The sequence below is a fragment of the Takifugu rubripes genome, chromosome 11 (genome assembly GCF_901000725.2).
Source record: "Takifugu rubripes chromosome 11, fTakRub1.2, whole genome shotgun sequence".
NCBI classification, from domain to species: domain Eukaryota; kingdom Metazoa; phylum Chordata; class Actinopteri; order Tetraodontiformes; family Tetraodontidae; genus Takifugu; species Takifugu rubripes.
This window is the reverse complement of record NC_042295.1, coordinates 11,253,882-11,273,131: the sequence shown is the minus strand read 5'-3', so window position 1 is coordinate 11,273,131 and position 19,250 is coordinate 11,253,882. Positions and strand designations below refer to the sequence as shown.

At 45.3% G+C, this 19,250-nt stretch overlaps 1 protein-coding gene across 6 annotated transcripts in view; it reads left to right on the top strand.

Annotated features, from left to right (window-relative positions):
- pitpnm3 (PITPNM family member 3) overlaps positions 1-19,250 on the top strand; it is a 48,659-nt gene that overhangs the window by 22,181 nt on the left and 7,228 nt on the right. For 4 of the 6 annotated variants that reach the window (XM_029843721.1, XM_029843720.1, XM_029843717.1 and 1 more), the window contains 9 exons: positions 1,000-1,073; positions 1,221-1,441; positions 8,946-9,135; positions 10,107-10,229; positions 10,820-11,007; positions 12,236-12,390; positions 13,080-13,250; positions 18,008-18,202; positions 18,300-18,448. In XM_029843721.1, coding sequence (XP_029699581.1) covers positions 1,000-1,073; positions 1,221-1,441; positions 8,946-9,135; positions 10,107-10,229; positions 10,820-11,007; positions 12,236-12,390; positions 13,080-13,250; positions 18,008-18,202; positions 18,300-18,448 — 1,466 coding nt within the window. The remainder of the gene's footprint in view (positions 1-999; positions 1,074-1,220; positions 1,442-8,945; positions 9,136-10,106; positions 10,230-10,819; positions 11,008-12,235; positions 12,391-13,079; positions 13,251-18,007; positions 18,203-18,299; positions 18,449-19,250) is intronic. The other 2 variants (XM_029843719.1, XM_029843718.1) reach the window with 1 other exon arrangement.

The following is a 19,250-nucleotide window of genomic DNA, read 5'->3' as shown; positions in this document are numbered from 1 at the left end:
CAGGGACATATGTTCTCTCGTTGCATCACTGTTTGCTGTTGAGTTCATTCGTTTGGTGCCATTCCTGTTTTTTCAACGACCATTCTCTTGATTTGACAGCATCTTTAGAGAAAAGCAGAAAATTCCCAGACTGATGTCTGAATTGCCAACGCTTGATCCATCATAAACACCAAATGATCGAATCGTTCAAACGAGTTTATCGTCCCCCACCTCAGATCATTCTTTGTCGCTGTCGTGCAGCATTTCCTGCCCCCCCATGTTTGTAAAGTTCTCCCCTCCGCCTCACCCTTTTCTGCAAAAAAGAAAAAAAATCCTCCATCGATTTCCTGCTACTTTGAGACCAAAATAGTTCCGTCTGCTTGTATTCATCGTGTTGTGAGCCGTACCGTGAGACAAGCAGAATGCATGCGGCGGCCTAGGAATAGTCGGCACGCGGGTCCATGAGAACGTTTGGTAACACACGCTGCAGAGGAAACAACAAATAAACAGAGGCCGTCCTGATGCCCGGCGAGAAAATAGAAGCCAAGACAGGAGGGAGCTCTGGGAGAAAATGACAGGCAGCATGCAGAGGCTCCGGGAAGGGTAATGAGTTTGGCCATGTTCCCGTGACATGCTGCACCCCACAAACCCACACATGCACACACACACATACACACACAGTTGGGGGTAAAATAACATCCATTTCCATCGTTACCCTTTCGGGAAAAAAAGTACATTTTTCACAATCCAATTAGACACGATTGCTGCCAATATTGCAGAGAATTAACACTCCCCCACTGTTTAGTTCCAGTATTGACTCCTGAATCTTACTTTTACCGTTGCAGCCTTGGGGTACATAAACCCATTCTCAGTTTGGCTTTGCGAGCGAAGGCGCCTGAGAAAATATTGACCATATTCGCTGATCAATATCCATTTGTGCAACTGGATAAAGTGGCTCCTGCTGAGACTTATTCACGCACCTTTTTCTCTCTCCATCTTCTCTGCCACTCCTGCCTGAAGCAGAGGGGCTCTACCAGCTGGGCGTTCCTCGATGTCCCCCTCAGAGCAGCATTGAAGGACTGGAGGACATAGAGGTAGGATTTTTATGGCTTCTATTCCCCAACAGCAGGGGGCATGCAAAAGTGCCCGGTTATTTATCTTCATCTTCCGGAGCTGCTGCTTCCATCGTTTATCTCCATGACTACATCACTTTCTCTCTGTGAACCCCCCTTTCCCGACAGAGGAAATGCAAAACGCATGTGCTGCTGCTGGTGGTGCACGGGGGCCACATCTTGGATACGGCTGGCGGGGATCCGAGCACTAAGAGCGGCGACGTGGCCACCCTGACCTCCGTGCTGGAGAAGGTGACGCGGGCACACTTCAAGGCTGCCAGCGAACACGTGATGATCAAACTGGTGCCGTGTCCAGCCGTGTGCGCCGAAGCCTTCTCCCTGGTGTCCAAGTGAGTGCGGCCGCCATTATGGACAGTTGGCTCCATTCACACGTGCATTAGAAAGTGGACTTGAATTCAGTTTGGTTTGGTGATCATTTTAGGAGAAGACATCAATGCGCTTTAACACTCAGGGTGATTCTCGATCCCTGAGCCAGATGTTTTTGCATTCCACAGCATTTCACAGCAATTTGACATATCTGACAGTCCTTTAAGACTCCTCTACCACCTGATGCCCTTCATTTCCATGATAACATTGATGATTACATCATTCTCAGCGGTGAATAAGAAATAAATAACATTATTGCTCGTTAATATAAACCAGTTTCCTGCACAGATGAGCTTCAAAGATAATGTTTTTGGTATTAGGTTTTATTGCCGTTGCCATTCTTTTGCACTGCACAAACATTTAAATAGCCCTTATCGTTGAACATAACTAATCAGTTTAAATCAAGAGTCTTCATTTATTCATACAATCTTAATTGAGGTTAATGAGGATTTTGTAGTGACTCACTCAGACAAAGTGTCAGTTAGTCTGTGTGTGATATTCTTTATAAATTATGCAGGATCGTCTTTGTTTTAATTCCAATTTTTTTCTTAAAGTCACATTAAAATTTCCACCAGGGTTTGTAGTTTATTTCAGCGACTTCAGAGCTGCTCAGGGGCAAACAAATGATTTCTGTTCGCATTTATTGTCACTGGTTTTATCTCTGACAGCTCCTCTTTTGTCTTTGCTGCATTCCACTGACATGCCGAGAATGTTTTTGACTGAACCGTCACTAATCGCGGCAGCTCAGGCACGCCAAGAGCCAGGGCCTTACGCGGCTTTTGTGATGAACGTCAGCAGGATTGAGCGGAAGCAGCCGAAAGCAGAAGCGACGCATCCTAAACAAAAGCTTGATTTCTGATTGATTGGGTGCTGCAGCTGGACAGGATAAAGTTAACCATGTCTAAAATCCCCAGGACCCGCGATGCCTTCAGGTCCTCTCGCAAAGAAATGTGCAGTCTCGGCGTTCGCGCTCCCACGAGCAGCAACCCTGCTTTTGTCGGTTAACAGTGATCGCTGTAATGACAGTGTTGGACTTGTGGGCGTGCGCAACCTCATTTATTTACATGCCAGCATAAACACCAGAGAAGTGGGCATCCTCGTGGGAGAGATTCGCTGCTCTGTGGGTAATTTACTCTCATTCTGAGTAACAGCTTGTCTCAAAAAATAAAAAAAATAAAATTACACCGAGCGAAGGTGACAAAATCTCTTAGCACCTTGGCGATGAAATTTCGCATAAACTGACACAGCGCTGGATCATGACATATGTACAGCAATGTGTTGTCTCAGTGTGGTGTTGCAAAGCCCCCGTCCCGTGCTCTGAGGGCTCATTATTTGCTAAGTCCACTAATGAATGCACCTGGCAAAACTGGCTACGCCCGGTGGCAAAAAGCACATAATCTCCAAACAATTTATTGGTTGGACTAGACCGCGAAATGTGCAGCATCACATCCTGGCAAGTCCAATTAAATGAGATGCTACAACGGCGTGGATTTAATAGACTTGTTTGTGTTTGTGTTATCTGTACAAGTTCTCTGGAAAGAGAGAGTCCAATTACTGTTTGACCAGAAGTTCTTGAGTTTTCCATAGCTCCATTGATTTTAGCTCTGATTTTAGCATTTAGGCCCTGTTTGGAATTTGTTACGCTGTCTGCATGTTAAAGCCAGTCTGATGTTTTCAATTTCATGATGTTGAAAAAAAAAGATGTCCATGAAAATCTGCCATGTAATGGAGCCATTGGTGCCTCTGCTGCAAATGTCAGCTAAGTAGGACCAAAAACAATCTTGTGTTCAAGGAATTATTCATATTTTCAGAAAAAACAAAAATTTTCATCATGAAAATATGCAGTCTACAACAAATGGATTATGGATCATATGCTTTCTAATTGAAACCCTGAAGTATCGACTGCGCCCACATTTTAATCAATGCATCACTCAATTCATTTCATCATCCCCTTCATACAAATTAAAGCCAATTAATGAGACTTACATACAGGTAAATAATAACAAAGCATTTGAAAGTGATTTATAAATAGATTAAGAAGCATATATAGCCTTGGTGTAGATTGATTTTGCCAAATCATTTGTGGGGCTGTAGTTACGTGCCTTGGCCACAAGAGGCGCTTTCCTGAGCACGAAATAATAAAATATAGCACCATTGAAAAAGTTGGACAACTCACTGGAATCTGTTAGCTTTCAATGTTTTTTTTTCTCTTAAAATATGACTGTCAATAACAGCATACAATTTATGATTCCTGTTGTATATTTTCAGATTCTAACCAAAGAAGCCAAATTGGTTCACCAAAAACCTTTTTGCGGTACTTTTGCTGGAAACAATTCTAATGAGGATTGGCCCTGAATGAGTTTGCATAAGTTCAGTTTCCCCCTGGTCTCACAAAGAGGCTCTATTGTACAAAGAAATATAGAATAGAAAACTAAACTTTCTTTTTCAGTGGATTCAGTGTCATTGTCGGTAATCAGGTCTCCATTAGGCGGCTGTAGGAGATCATTTGTCCAGGAGTGACCTCACTTCAGGGAGGGTACACTCATTATTCTGTCTGCTGGCTACAGCCGCCACAGTTTCTGGGCCTTTTCCCTAATTGAGGACACTGTGTAGCGACCCATTGCTGATTATGCTAATTGCGCAAGCAGCATGAAGTTCTGAACCAGCAGTTAAAGTGAACGGAGGGCCAATTAAGGCAGAATATGACAGATTTGAAGGTTTTCACTTTGACATCATGCGGTGAGAGAAAAGACCGGCCGGGGAGCAAAATGGAGTGAAACGATGCCGACTGGAGAACAATCGACTCCCCGTGTCTCATATTTTCCTGCTGGTTTTAATGGTCTTGTCATGACAAGATGCAAACTGAAACTTAAAGCCTCTTTACATCTTTAGGTGCAGCCGCCATCTTATTTAGTGCTTTTGGCTTTTGTTGGCATTTCCTGATGAATGGCGTTCCAGTGGCGAGTTCGCAGCAACGTTCAATCAAACATTTACATCTAACTGTAGATTCTAAAAAACATCGATCTCTGGATCCTCCAGGAAATTACTCCGGATTATTACAAGCGTTGCAGTTAAATCCAGATTGATCGGCCCACCACAGGGAACACTTTGGGAAGTCAACAGACGACGGCGCCACTCGTGAATACAAAGTGTTTACGTGCGCCTTCCTGAATGTAATCCACGGCTGCATTGCTGTACGAATACAATAATTTCTTTAATTATGCAACGCGCGTTAGAAGTGTCTCACCTGACACTCCTTGAGCCGAGCAGCAGGTGTTAAACTTCTGCTCCTGCTCTGTGACTCGGTAACCCCTGTTTTTGTTTGAGACATGCTTTGGATACCAACAGGAGATCCTTGTTTTGGCTTTTCTTTGTTTTGAGAGTCTGCAGCATCTGTGTTGACATGCAGGTATTTCCCATCCCTCCTGCAAATCCATAACAAAAGCAATGGAGTAAATGTTTGCTGTTGAAATTCCAATGTGGCAAATGCTCGTCCTGGAGCAATAATGTTTGCAGCCCTGCGTTATTATGTTATTCTGAGCTGAATATTTCCTGCGGCAGCCCAGAAGTGATACTATTATGCACAGCTGTGTGTCAGGCTCCCCAGCTGGTTCCCCTCGCTTTCCATTTTTCCATACTGGTGTGCACGGAAGTGACAGAGAGTGCAGAATCGGAATCTCAAGAGCAGGAGTCACAGGGTTGACGCTGCAGAGGCAGAGAGGGTTGAGCTGATCTCTGTTCAGCTGGGCTTTCACAGAAAAGATAAAAATAAAACCGTGTTTGCGTATTAAAATGCTCTCTCTGCAAGGACGTAGTACAGAAATGGGCATAAAAAAATCAATTGTCTTTATTAAAGGAGTGTTCACCCTCCTCATCACTAAACTGGGCTCTGCTGGTCTAGGTCTATTCCCAGTTTGTTTTCCAGCTGTGTTGTGGCTCTGAAACCCTGATGACCTCCCCCTTCCAGAAGAAACTACGCTGGGATAAGGGGTCATGATCCAAACAGACTTCCTGCAGACCACAAAGATGAATTACGGAGCTCTTCCGCTGGACAAAAATGAGGTCAGAGTCTCAAATATCGGCCATGCTGCTGGAGCCAGGCTCGGCGCTCCCCTCACCGGCATTGCAGGCAGTTTTTTTTCTTTAATGGCACTCAGTTATAAATGATGACCTTGTTAAACCTTATCTGGTTTCCCCAATTCTGGCTTTGTTTTCTAATCACTGGAGGGGAAGGACTTTTTCTCATTATTGCAGCACGTTTCTCTGGAAAATGACCAGAGTCGGAAGGGAATAGGGTTTTGGTTTTTGTGTGTCAGCCACAACATGAAGCAGCATATAAACATCACACATGAGTCAAATACAGTGATTAATATTCCTTGTGCACAAACAATATTTATCTGCGACGATCTAATTTCCAAATTCCCTCTCGACATTCACTCGTGTGCAATTCACTGCATCCCTGGTTTGCTTTCATCGGAGGGTGCAATAACAGAAGAGCTGCGACAATATAATCCTTCTGAACTGAAGCGGGAACATTGTGCAGCATTCTAACATCATTGTAATTGATTTTTGATTATTTGATTGCATGTAGCGTTTGCTGTATTTTCTCCTGCTGACTGCTGCTTCTCCATAAGCACACAATGATTCCAACAGGCATGAAAGTAATGTGTGTGTGTGGTTGTATTATTGGCACACTGGAGATTTAAAATATACATGCAGACGCAGAACAATGGTCACAGAAGGGCCTGGTTCTATTTAAAGTCTATCTCCTTATCTAAATAATTGAAACTGTGAACTTCTGTTTTTGCTTGCAGGTCAGAAGTGTCCACTTAGATTTTCATACATATATATTTTTTGTCAAAGTTGTTGATGATTAATGATCCTCCACTGGGTTGCAGCGAGGAGTGTGGAGGTGGCTTTATTTTGTCTTGATGGCTGTCATAGGCTGACACGCGCACCCTCTCGCTTTGCCTTTTCTTACCCGGAGCCTCCTGCACGGTGCTTTTTTTTAACGGAGAATGGCCGTAGTTGCGCATCGGTGCAGAAAAACAAATTAGAAGGGAGCCTCTTTTGTTACGGAAAAGCTCAGGCTTAGATTTTTCTCGGATAATGAACAGTACTCTGTCCTGAAAATGGGAATATAATTTCATGTAATCATTGAGTCAGGCTAATCTCACTACAGTAATGGGGCATTTCCCAGACAGTGAAAATTAAGTTTGTCAATCGTTTTCCAGTGTGGGAGAAATGTTTCCTATCTGACAGGCCCGCTGATTAGGTTTCTTTCCTCCCGTGTTATTAATGAGGGAACACAATATTTGCATGTAATTAAACAAGTTTAATTTAAATGATTAAAGACACAGGACCACTGCTTGGCCCACTGGGATTTAGTAAATGTCTATAAAATTAATTATGGAGGTAAAATGATTTAATCTAAAATATTTAGAGTAATTTAATGGATCTTGTGAGGGGACAGAAACTATAGCTATATATACTATATTAAATTCAAGTTCATTTTATTTTTAGAAAGTAAGTATACACTTATTAGCATTTTTTGAAAATTGTTCTTAACAAATAAAGAATATCTACAGCTGTAAAATATAATAGTCATTCAGAGATGAGGTCATGCCGTATTAATATGCAGCAGTATTGATTCTGTGTGTGTGTGTGTGTGTGTGTGTGTGTGTGTGTGTGCACGTGTGATTCAACCCTCTTCCAGTGCATTCATGAGTCCAGCACGAGTGCGCACGTACATTCTTTTTCACGGTCGAGTGGCCGCAGAGGTGTACAGAAGAGTCCCTACTTCAGCCTTCGCTTTGCGCCTCAAATGATGTCATATGACGCCTGTTTGACCTGCCAGCGCAACATAAAATCTCACATTTTCTACCAAGTGCACTCTTTCTTGAACGGACTTCCCAGAACCACTCGAGGTTCGTAGAGGGTAACAATTGCGGCCACTGCAGAGTAGCAACTCTGCAAGAAGGACAGGTGTTGCAGTGTGCGGCCCCAGGGCCCACATATTTACCATCCACTAATTAGCTCCGATGCACAAGCTTAGTGCGTCTTCACAATGGGCCTGTCCCCAGTTGCCTTCACTGGTATTTTCACTCACCCTTTCGTGAGAAGAATTCAATACACAACCCCGGAGATTGTTCCAAAGTGTTTTGTTTCAGCCCCGAGTAGAGAAGGGGGGTCTCTTGAGGGGCCCTGAATCAGAAAAGGTGAAAGCCGTCTTCACAGAAGTCTTTCAGTGACTGCAGCAAACCTGAATCCGACAGCAGTTATTGATCGCATGAGACTGGGAACCAGGGTTTAGGCCCGAATAACAGAGCAAAGTTGCACATCCAGATAAATCATTCAAAGAGGAGCAAACAGATCCATAAAGCTCCGGAGCTGAGAGTGACTAAGTTTGGAAAGCAGCAATAAAATGAAAGTCGACACGATGAAAGAACAATGGACATATTATTTTATCTCATAATATATTGGGAATGAAACACGCCAAAATACCACTAGGATGACTGGAAATGAGCACAGGTAAAAGTCCCAAACAAAGGAAATCTGAACAAAACAGAAATTTAGAAATTTGCCATTTGCAATTCAATGTTAATATTAGGTGCCTTGCACATAATTACAAGTTTAACATAAGTTAAAGGAGAAATTTGTAGGATTTGATCATAGTCTGGGCCTCTTCCTTTCTTTAAAGTTACAGAAAGTTTTGACGTTGATGGAGACACAGATGGCGTTGAGAAAAAACTGTCCCGCTCTCCGTGTGTCATATGCACGATAAGACGAGGGAAGATTTCATGCGCAGCGACTGTGCGGTTATTGAGTTTCCAGGAAGAGCTGCCGGGTTGAAGGCTGGAGCTGGGATTCATCGCAGCAAAGGTCATCAGCTCCTCCTACAGAAATGTCAGTCATATGTTTGATAAACTGCACATGTTAAACTGCCTTCAGAGGTTGCCATGGCGATTTCAACAACCTCTCGTCAGATGAGAGTCATCCACAGTACAGCGTGTGCACATTTCTGGTTTAGTTTGTTTGTGTTCTTTCAGTTTTGATCCCTCCTCCCCCCTTTCCCCCTTCTCCCCACGTGAGTGCATTTGTAAGTGTGTGTGTGTGTGTGTGTGTGTGTGTGTGTGTGGGTGTGTGTGTGTGTGTGTGTGTGAGAAACAGACTTCTAATCAGCTGATCTGTCACAGATTTTTTGTACTTGGCGTTGCCGTAGAGTTTCATAAAGCAGAAGATCAATTAAATAGGTTCAATTTATTTATTTTTTTGCTTTACATTAAAACAATGGCTTTCTGTTTTTCTGCAAGTTAAAAAGTTTCTCGTTGCCTCTCTCCACGCTGGTGATGTCACCGTCTGTAGCCCCTTCGCTAATGGTCCTCAATCTAAAAGGAGCCGTACATTTTAGCGTTTAAACCTTAAATTTGTAATGGCTAGTGGTGTGTTCTGGCCCTCCTCCTCCAGCCTGAACCCCTACAGCTACGACGAGAGCTGCGTGTCCAGCAGCGTAGACCACCTGCCCCTGGCTGCTCTCCCCCTCCTCGCCATTGTCTCCCCACGCTACCAGGACACGGTGGCGACGGTGATTGCCCGTGCCAACCAGGTGTACCACAGCTTCCTTCAGTCGGAGGAAGGGCAGGGCTTTACTGGTCAGGTGAGTTTAGCACCTGTGGGAATTACGATACACCCTTTTATAGTTTTGTGCTCATAATACTGAAGGGAACCATTGTTTTAAAGAAAATATATTTCTCAGCCTTTTTTGAAAAAAATAAAATAAAAAGCCTAAATCTGTAATTTCCAAGAAGTGGCTGTAAAAGACATTGCGCTAATTAAGACTCGGCTGGTGGTTCAGATTTGTAATTAGGAAAGTGGACTTGGCCAGAGGGCAGTTAAAGTGTCTTAGACACTGTGTGATGAAATGAGTCTGTGGTTTTTCAGTATTCCTTCTACAGGAGAAGAAATACGAGGTACGCAGGTTAGCAAAAAACTCATTGAAATGTCTGAAATTCATTGAACATTTCCTGGAATCAAGTCAAATCTATTGTTATGGAAGGGAACATGACGCAGGTGTATAATCTGCTCAGAGCAGGTCGTCCTCAAACTTAATGGATGAGCAGTTAGTGAGGGAGGTCACCCAGACCCATCCTGTATGGCTACAATGAAAGAAGTTTGAGTCCTGGATAAAAAGGCTGCGTATTGCAGCGAGCAGCTACCGAACCAAATGCACGTAAACCTCTTGGTTTAAGGATAGTGAATATTATCCTATGTGGGGATAATTCCCTGAAGCAGGTCCTGGAAAGTTTGTCAAGTTAAAATGGATACAGCAGAAAAACAACAAGTTGAATGTAGTGGTGACCTCGGGGCTGGTAGGAAATTCACCTGATCCCTGCGCAGCCTGGCAGAAGTTGAGCACTTTTGCAGCAAAGAACAGAGTAAACCCAATCCTCCGAGGGAAATGTATCCAATCTGTCCCCACTTACTCAGTGCTGTAAGTATTTTTATATCAGGACTGTAGGCATACCGGTGATAATATGTGAATTGCTTTTCCCAACTCTTTTGGGTTTTTTTAACACCTAGCTCATTATTTCCCCTGGATGGAGCCTAAACTGCTTGTTTTCCGGGCAGGTATGCCTAATGGGCGACTGTGTGGGCGGCGTGCTGTGCTTCGACGCTTTGTGCTTCAGCAACCACCAGAGACCCACCAGCCCCAACAACAGCAGCAGGAACAACAGCACGGAGAGCCTGAAGGTAGGAGCACGTTGTTTTCGTGAGTGCAACATGACGCAGCGGTTATGATGGCAGCGACCATGATGACTGGTGATATGGACAGAATTAGAGGCTGCTGTGGAATTGGATGCCGGATTAAGAGCTTGCCACATGTCAAGATCCTGCACGTGCGTCACAGAGTTGTCACGAATCATATGAATTATTGCACTGCCTCCGTGTTGATGTCCTTGGCAGGACTTTCTGTCCTTTCCAAGTAAACAACCGGAGACTGTGACACACAAAAGCCACCGATAGCTTCTATTTTGAAGTGCAACATCAACTCTGTTTATTTCCAGCTTTTAGCGATGTCTTCAAACACAATGCAAAGGACAGAAACACTAATTCTGGTGTGCAATTAGTCTGAAAATCACTCCTGAACACCGCCACTAGAAGATAATGTCCCATCTGATTAAAAATACAGCTTTAGTTCAGCTCTAGAACTGGTTATATTTCCTTTTAGTTTTTTGCTATTTGAACTTCCTTGTGCATTCAGTTCTGCGGACTTGAGTTTGTTGTCGCTTGAGTAAAGAATGAAATGCTTACACTGAGATTCGCCTCCTCCCTCCTCACAGGACAGCTCGGGCCTGCACGGGGAGTCCAGCCCGGGTCTGAGTTCCAGCAAGAGACTCAGCAAGAGCAACATCGATATCTCTGCCCCCAACGAAGGGCACAGCCAGAATCGGCCACCGCTCAGCCGCAAGCAGAGCGACTCGTACGATGGAGACAGTTCGTCGGCGGGCCAGCGCTGTTTTTTCTCCAGGTGGGGTGAAGTGTGTAGACGTAGACGCACCTGATCTGTTGAACATCTGCTGAAAGGTCCTTGGGTACAGATTCATATGAAAACAGACAGGAGTAATGTGGGGGGAAAGGGGGAGGAACCACCAATGCAAAGAAATGAATCTTGGCATTTCAAAAGCAAAGCAGCAAAAGACTTCAGACCGAGGTTCTGTCACACACGACTGTGCACAAACCTCCACGCACTTCAGAAGAAGCCATGAAAAGGATTTGCAGCTTGACTCCAGAGCCTGGCCTTGTCTCTGCCGGAGTATAAATAGCTCGCTTGAGCCTTGGATGCTGAGTGGTTGAATTTAGTTGGGTCAGAGCCAGAACCAGTTATCCCATTCCGAATCACATTTTTCAGCCCACTCGCACCATTAAGGTCAGCTATTCGAGTAAAGAGAGGATCAATGGACAATGTGACTTTAATGGAGGTGCACCAGTTAGTTCCCACTTCCTGTTTACAGCCATGATTAATGTGGAGCCTGAGTGCATGTGTGTAACCTCTGATACTGTAAAACCTCCCAGAGGATAGTTTCAGCCCAGTAAACATCCCTTTTTCCAAGTTTGTTCCATCCTCACAGAGCCCTGATTCCCCCCAAAATGCCGTCTTTTGGTGTGTGTTTCTGTAAATTAACTGAATAAACCTGTCAGGTTGAGTAAAAGCAAATGCCGACATAAAGATTTAAAACGAGAGATGGCGAAGAGCTCGAATTCTGAAAGCAGTCAAGTCATGTTTAATTCACTTTGGGCAGTTGTTAACGACCAAACAGTTCATCGTCTCCTCTCTTTCACCTCTTTTTATTGTTCCGCTACTTACACAAGGACCAGAGAGCATCAAAGCCTTATTGATTTAACTTTTAAAAGACGTCTGCAGCCTGTTATTTAATCCCGTCTCCCCAAGCAGGACTTAGAGGGGAAATGTTGGCTGCGAAACGGCGCAGATGTTCAAGCAGCTGTGAGTGTGGTCCATCCTGGGAAGGTTGTGTGAGGAGAGGAGCGCTCAGTGTGAGTCACACAAAACAGAACCAGGACATAGAAACAGCGGCTGGACCAGATTCAGTGTGAAAATGGTTGAAAGGCAGGATTAGCCCTGCGCTTCCTACAAAAATAGACCCAAACATAGCAAGTGCCACTGCATTCTGATCCCAGCAGCTGTTTGGTTCATTCACTGTTTTAAGCATGAGCGTTATGCTCCCCCTCTCCCGCAGTCTGATGAAGGACAGCGTGGAGGCGCGCGGCTGCAGCACCAGCCTGGTGGTGAACCCCGGCCATTTCGACTTTGACGTGACGTACTGCTTCCTGCTCGGCTGTCCGCTGGGACTCGTGCTGGCCATGAGACGCACCGTGCTGCCCGCTGTCCAGGGTAAGAATCAGAGCCTCAGTCAGCTCATGTAAATCACAGAGGTTTTCACATTAGCTGGTCCTCTTAATCTATTTTTTTGACCATTGAAAAAACAAGGAACATGACTCATTCCATTTCTGGATTGAAGAGACCTACTGGGCTTTGACCCGATGGGCTAAACTACTTTTCAGCCAAGAGGATGCTGCGTTTTTGAGGCTAAACACAGAACACAACTGCCAATGTCCTTCCTACTCATGACTCATAAAAATACACAAGTAGGCCTCGCACAATGACTTATGACACCCATGATGTCATACATCATGGGTGTCATAAGTCACCAGGAGCCGTGAAAGGTTTCATTGATTTTTCTTCTGCTCACGAGGTTCTACCCGTTTGTACCAGATGTTACTCATAACTGTCAGCGACAGAAACGTACGATTAGTTAAACAGGATTTATGAAAAACAAGAGTCGTCAGTGGTTTTATGGTGCCATTATTAGTCAAAGTCACTGTGCTGGGAGGCTTTACTGGGTACCACCAAAGAGGGATGAACAGATGGACGAGGATTCTAAGTGGCGAGAGTGGCGTTGTCGGGTATGGGCTGGTCTGGCATCAGAAAAAGAGGCACACAGATAGACAGCAACTGTTTCCATGATGCATTTAACACAACATTCGTGGATTTGTGTGCCGCTTGTGTTCTCTGACCCTCAGTGAATCAGCTCCATCCAGCCTGCTCCCAAATTTTCAACCTGTTCTACCCGTCCGACCCCTCGGCCTCCAGACTGGAGCCCCTGCTGCAGCCCCTTTTCCACAAAATGCCACCGTTTGCCATTTCCCGCTACCAGCGTTACCCTCTGGGAGAGGGGCGCTCCACGCTCATAGGTAGGAAGTGTCTGTGGAATTTAATCTGTTGACAGCTCCTGAATATTTTATTTTTGAATCTGTTTTCTGGTGTGAACGTTATTATCTATTAACGACCTTTTGGATTTTGCATTTCATAACCCGGGTGAAATGTGGGAGGGACTTGCCAGAGGGCCAAGATTAGAACCACAGTGATTCAATGACTGAGTAATATGATTTTTTTTCCTTTCCCCTCGGCACACAAGCAGATCCTGATCTCATCTGTGTGAGACCGCCCAGCCTGCCGCATTGTTAAATCTTTCCTCCCAAAGCCGGAAGTTTTAAGTAATTACAGTTCATCTTTCATGCCTTCATTTCAGGGAAAGCTAAGCTGTTGAGGAACCGATTTATTCAAAATGTGTTTTCACCAGCTTCTCTAACTGGGAACTGGGAGATGCACAGACTTGTGATGTATTAAATTAGCTTTAACATGTTAAATATCAGAGAAATTACAGAATCTCAGATGAGCTGGAGGTACGACAATGTTGGTTTGATCCAAATGTGGGTCATAGACTGTCAAATTCACAACGAAACCCACGGAAACAAACATATATACTCTGAAAAACAGGACTGGAAAATCAACTCCTTGGGGGACTAAAACAAACCGAAAGTGGCAGAATACCACACGGGACCGGTGTGGGTCTGCTAAACAAGATAACGAGCCACAGGTTGAGCTAAACACGGCAGGCAGGAAATTGGTCCTAGTGGGAACACGAAAGGCAACGGGAGAGCTGAGGGTAAAATAAAGCAGGAGACACGGAACTAACACGGCGTAATTGTACATGGATGACATGTGATTTATTGGTTTAATCATGTTCAGCCATTCGTGCAGTTCAATACCCGCAGATAAAGTCGATATATGGAGTATAAATGCAGGAGCACAGTATAGACCCGTGTAGCTGTACTGTTTTTGAATGGAACACATGGTAATTTATGACCAGCATTTAAACTAAGTGGCTCACACACGGGGATGCACACTGGAGCACACACTCCTCAGTCGAAACAACGGCACGGATCGCCACATTTCCTGCTCTGTAATATGATAATTAGCTGTTATGAAGGCACGGGGAGCGATCCCCAGCAGACTCCTTAGGGTATAGCTCTGATATCAACACCTGTCAACAGCACAGGCTTTATTATGATGAATCCTGCTAATATAGAACCAATGAGCTCCCTTCTTATTGATTTCAAGCTGTGCTCTATTGGAAAATGTGATCAAGCAAGACAGAGAAACGCACATGGAAATACAGTCCTTTTTATAAGCATCGATCAGAGTTTTACTGGAAATATGTTGGTCTATCGCTTGCTTTGCCATAAGTTATCCCTTTAATAGGATTCCGGTGTTTGGCGGGTTAGAGCACAGTGATGGATGCAAGCTGCAAGTGTCTATCTGACTGTTTTCGCTCGGTAGACGCTCCAAGGACAGCGAGCAATCATTCTCCATCACTTTCTGAGCTCCCCGCGTGTTTATTCTTTCATCGTTCTCTTCGGTTGTTTCACTTTCCGTTTGTCCTCCTCTTGTGGTTTCATTTAAGTCCACGGGGGCCTTCTCCTTTCCGTGCACTTCACCCCCTGTACTCTGTCTGCGTCACAGGACAGGTTTTTTTGATGCTCCACGCTCTCTGCGTCAGACCCAGTGGTCCTTCTCGCTTCTCAGCCAGTCACAGTAATGCGCTCCCTCCCTCCCTCCCTGCCTTCCTCCGTCCCTGCCTCCCTCCCTCCCTCCCTCCCTCCCTGCCTTCCTCCGTCCCTGCCTCCCTCCCTCCCTTCCTCCCTCCCTCCCTTCCTGCCTCCCTGCCTTCCTCCGTCCCTCCCTCCCTGTCTCCCTGCCTTCCTCCGTCCCTCCCTCCCTCCCTCCCTGTCTCCCTGCCTTCCTCCATCCCTCCCTCCCTCCCTGCCTCCCTGCCTTCCTCCGTCCCTCCCTCCCTCCCTGTCTCCCTGCCTTCCTCTGTCCCTCCCTCCCTCCCTGCCTTCCTCCGTCCCTCCCTCCCTGTCTCCCTTCCTTCCTCCGTCCCTCCCTCCCTCCCTGTCTCCCTGCCTTCCTCTGTCCCTCCCTCCCTCCCTGCCTTCCTCCGTCCCTCCCTCCCTGTCTCCCTGCCTTCCTCCGTCCCTCCCTCCCTCCCTCCCTCCCTGTCTCCCTGCCTTCCTCCGTCCCTCCCTGTCTCCCTCCCTCCCTGCCTCCCTCCCTACCTCCCTGCCTCCCTGCTCTCTGTTTATTGCTCTGTGAAAGACGTTGCTGAGGCTGAAAGCCAGGATGTTCACACATATAATTAATAGGATTTTAAAAGGCAGGCATATTCTGCAAAACGCGGCGAGTAAACCCATTCTGTAATCACCTAGTTCATCTGGACGATGTGTCGTCTGTGGGATGGAGCTCAAACATCTGGCCAGAGAGGCAGGAGTTTAATCACAGCAATTGCTGTAGGTTCTAGTTTATTTAAACTGAGGGTGGCCTAATTAAGCATGATTAAGCATGATTAAGCAGTGAAATGCCAGACATTTCCACATAGCTATTAATAATCTATGGTGCCTTGAGAAAGCCGCGAATTTTTCTTTGTCTGTTAAAAAAAAATCTGAATGAACAGCTAATGCCCAAATCCGAGAGGCCGTTTCAGCGTATTATGAATCGTTGAATTGCTCGTATAGAAGCCTGCGGTGGACCGCACACCAACGGCAGTCGGAGGATCTGGACAGTGACACACTTTTAATCTTTTTTTCCCACCAAAATCAAGTTGAAATCAAACAGTTTAGCCATGACTGAGGTGGAGGCTTAAAACCTTAAGTGTTTTTCATTTTAAAAAAATGGTAACTGCCATTTAGGAACCATTTTATTCCATTTTCACTTATGTCATTGAATTAATGCGCTCACAGGCCCATCAGGGTCATTAAACCATGAATGAAGGACTTTTTTTTCATAGAAATTATGTCTTTTCCCTTCAAGGCCTCACCAAAGGATTCAGTTGATTACATATTAAATAGATCAGCGTTATTGTATCCGCCTGAAATTTACTTTGACTGAAGACTTGAAGAGTAAAAGGGACAAAATGTAGTGAGAGAATTAGTGTCAGTTTGGGCAACAGCAGCTTTAAAAGATGTCGATGCCCATACAGGGATGGTGTAATTACTTTTACTACCAGAACAGAATAGAATAGAATCTTTATTATTGTTGCACAGGAGCACAGAAGCCCTCGTTTTCAGGGCAAAAAATCAAATAAATATGCATATCTTCAAGAAACAATCCTCAGAACCAGTAAAAGGATGGTCTAAAGGTGCATGAAACAAGTCAATATATTAATTCCCAAGTAAAGCAGGAAGTACAGGACAAGGCAAGATGATACTGGCACCTTCTAAATAAAAGTTCAGCTCTTTGGAGGTGGGAAGGTTGTTGGCCGTGCCAACAGGATAACAATGTTTAACGCACAAAAGTGGTGGATGATTCAGCCATAACCATTCAGCCTTGGGTTTTCACCCATACGGATCTTGTTCAGTATATAAAAGCCCTGGAATTCCTGCCTCAGTATTTATCAGACAAGGAGCATTGCATGGGAATTCCTTTGATCATCAACACCCTACTCAAACCAAACTCTTATCCTGGCTCTAATCCTAATCGATTCACCTTTATCCCCAATCTTAGCTTCAGTTTACCATAAATCTGACTAGCACTGCAGGAATGGTATTTGTGCCATGTTTTTGCTGGTTTATGGCTCTTCTGTTCAAATAGATTTGGTGCCCCCCCACTTCCCCACCCCAGAAATTAAATGCAATCCGAGCATTAGATTCTCCCTCACGTCTGCGAGAGAGACAATAATCTGTATTCTGGTGCGGTAGGCTGCGCAGACCAAACACGAGGCCACATATGACCTCATCTCACTGCTTATGATACAGCCTTTCCCACAACAAAGAGAGCGCCAGAATTCCCAATAATTGGCAGCTATGTGGAGGATAAAATGGTCCGTGAGTGCCGTAATGAATGTGGCGATTTGGGAGTGTGGGTAGCGTTTCTCTAAAAGAGGTTTTTTGTTTTGTTTTGGGTTTTTTTGCTTTTTCAGAGGCAAAGAGAACGTTTCTTGCCAGAGACGCGGCGGGATCCAAGAGCAGCTCAGTCGTGATGTGATCTGCGTCACATTCGCGGCCAAGCAGACGCTCTCGCTGTCGTTTAATCTCCTCTCAACCACGCCGCTCCCTGTTGCAGCGCTTGGCTGCTAACCAGTGTCACATCAGAAACCTTCCCGCCGGAGAGATGCATAATTGATATGAACAAATGACATGATACAGAAGTGCGATCACCTGTGATGAGACGATTCGCCGACATAACAGGACAAGTCCTCATCTTGTTTACGCAGTGATTTTGTTGATCCGAAATGAATTCAGGTCTCGGCTGAACTTGTTAGCCTGCTTTAAACAGATTGCCGAACAAATGGGAACGCTCTGCGTACGGATGAAGTCGCTGAGCTGAGGAATTATTTTTCTTGTTAGGTGTTGAGGGCAAGATGGTTCTTAGGGACTTCCAAGGCTGATACAGATGGGTTGAACCCCCCCCCCTCCCGTCCTTGGACTCCCTCTCAGTGCTAGTCCGTGGTTTTCCTTGATTAAAGGCAAAGCCAGTCGATACCCCAGCAAGAGACTCCCATATTAGACAAAATAACATCATTGATTCAAAGACTCTGGCCAATCAATTATTGTGTGATCAAAACGTCTCCCGCTCACTGTGTCCTTGACTTTTATCGTTCCCTCCCCAGCTGAGGCCATCCAAGACCACAAACACATCTTTCTGGAATGCCGTCAAAGTCCCGGAGGTCCCGCTTTTCAGCCGCCCGCGGAGACCACGACCGAAGGAGGAGGGGAAGAGGGAGGTCGCCGTGGCAGCGCGACCAGTCTCGGAAGCGTGACATCGATTTGCTCGATGGGGCAGCTCGGGGATGCCATCGCCAACAGTGAGCGAGAATGAAACTGCTGTATCAGACATGTCTGATCGGAAAATTTTAATCTCACAGTTTTCCATCCGTCCCTATTGTGTATATTTTTTTTCAGTTTCCAGAAGCTGGTGGGGCTCCAAGAGGCTGGATTACGCTTTGTACTGTCCCGACGTTCTGACTGCCTTCCCCACCGTGGCTCTGCCTCACCTTTTCCACGCCTCCTACTGGGAGTCCACTGACGTGGCAGCTTTTGTTCTCCGGCAGGTGAGCCCACTGATTTTCCTCCTGTTTCCTCTGCAGCTTAAGCCACAAAAATATTCAGATTCAAATCCGAGCGCTTCCGAATGACCCGGAACGGCTCATAAAACTGTGAAATTGATTTTTTAACATAGCACATGCTTTTATCCTGTCAAGCCACAAATATCCAACTGGCCAAAGTTCAAGCTGGGGTGAGGTTTGAAACTCAGAGCCGAGTGAAATTTCTGTAAGTAAAAACCACCAACTGTGCTGCAGATAAACAGCTGAATCAATAACACACCTCTGCAACTGGGTAGCTTTTCGTCTGTTAGCTTGCTGTAATTTTAATTCACTATAAGGGACTCGAGGTTGTAACTAGAGTCCGGTGACAGCATGTCCTGAAAATGCTGTATGAGACATCCCAGAACCAAGCTAGCTGGGATGGAAGAGGTGCCACAAAGGTGGGTTTTAAGCTACTTGCTGTTGAACCGGGAGGTCAGAAGATTTTATTGGTGCACCTCCACATGGAAAAAGTCAGTCTGAATACACAGAAGTGCATTAGTGGAGCTATCGGCTGAAGTCAACTGCCTGCGTGAGTGGAGCCAAACACATTTCACAAGAAAGACGCCCGTCAGCAGTTTCGTATCTTCTGCAGATGACAGTGTGATTAGAGTGAGCTTGCAATGCCATTATCAGTCCTCTGTGGTAAATGTCACAATTATGCTCTATATCATTGCATTTCTTTCATCGGTGGCATGACAACCTGCAGCTCAAGATTTATTTGGAGGATATAAACTCTGTTTTCTGTAAAAGGGAAAGGGGAGGTCAC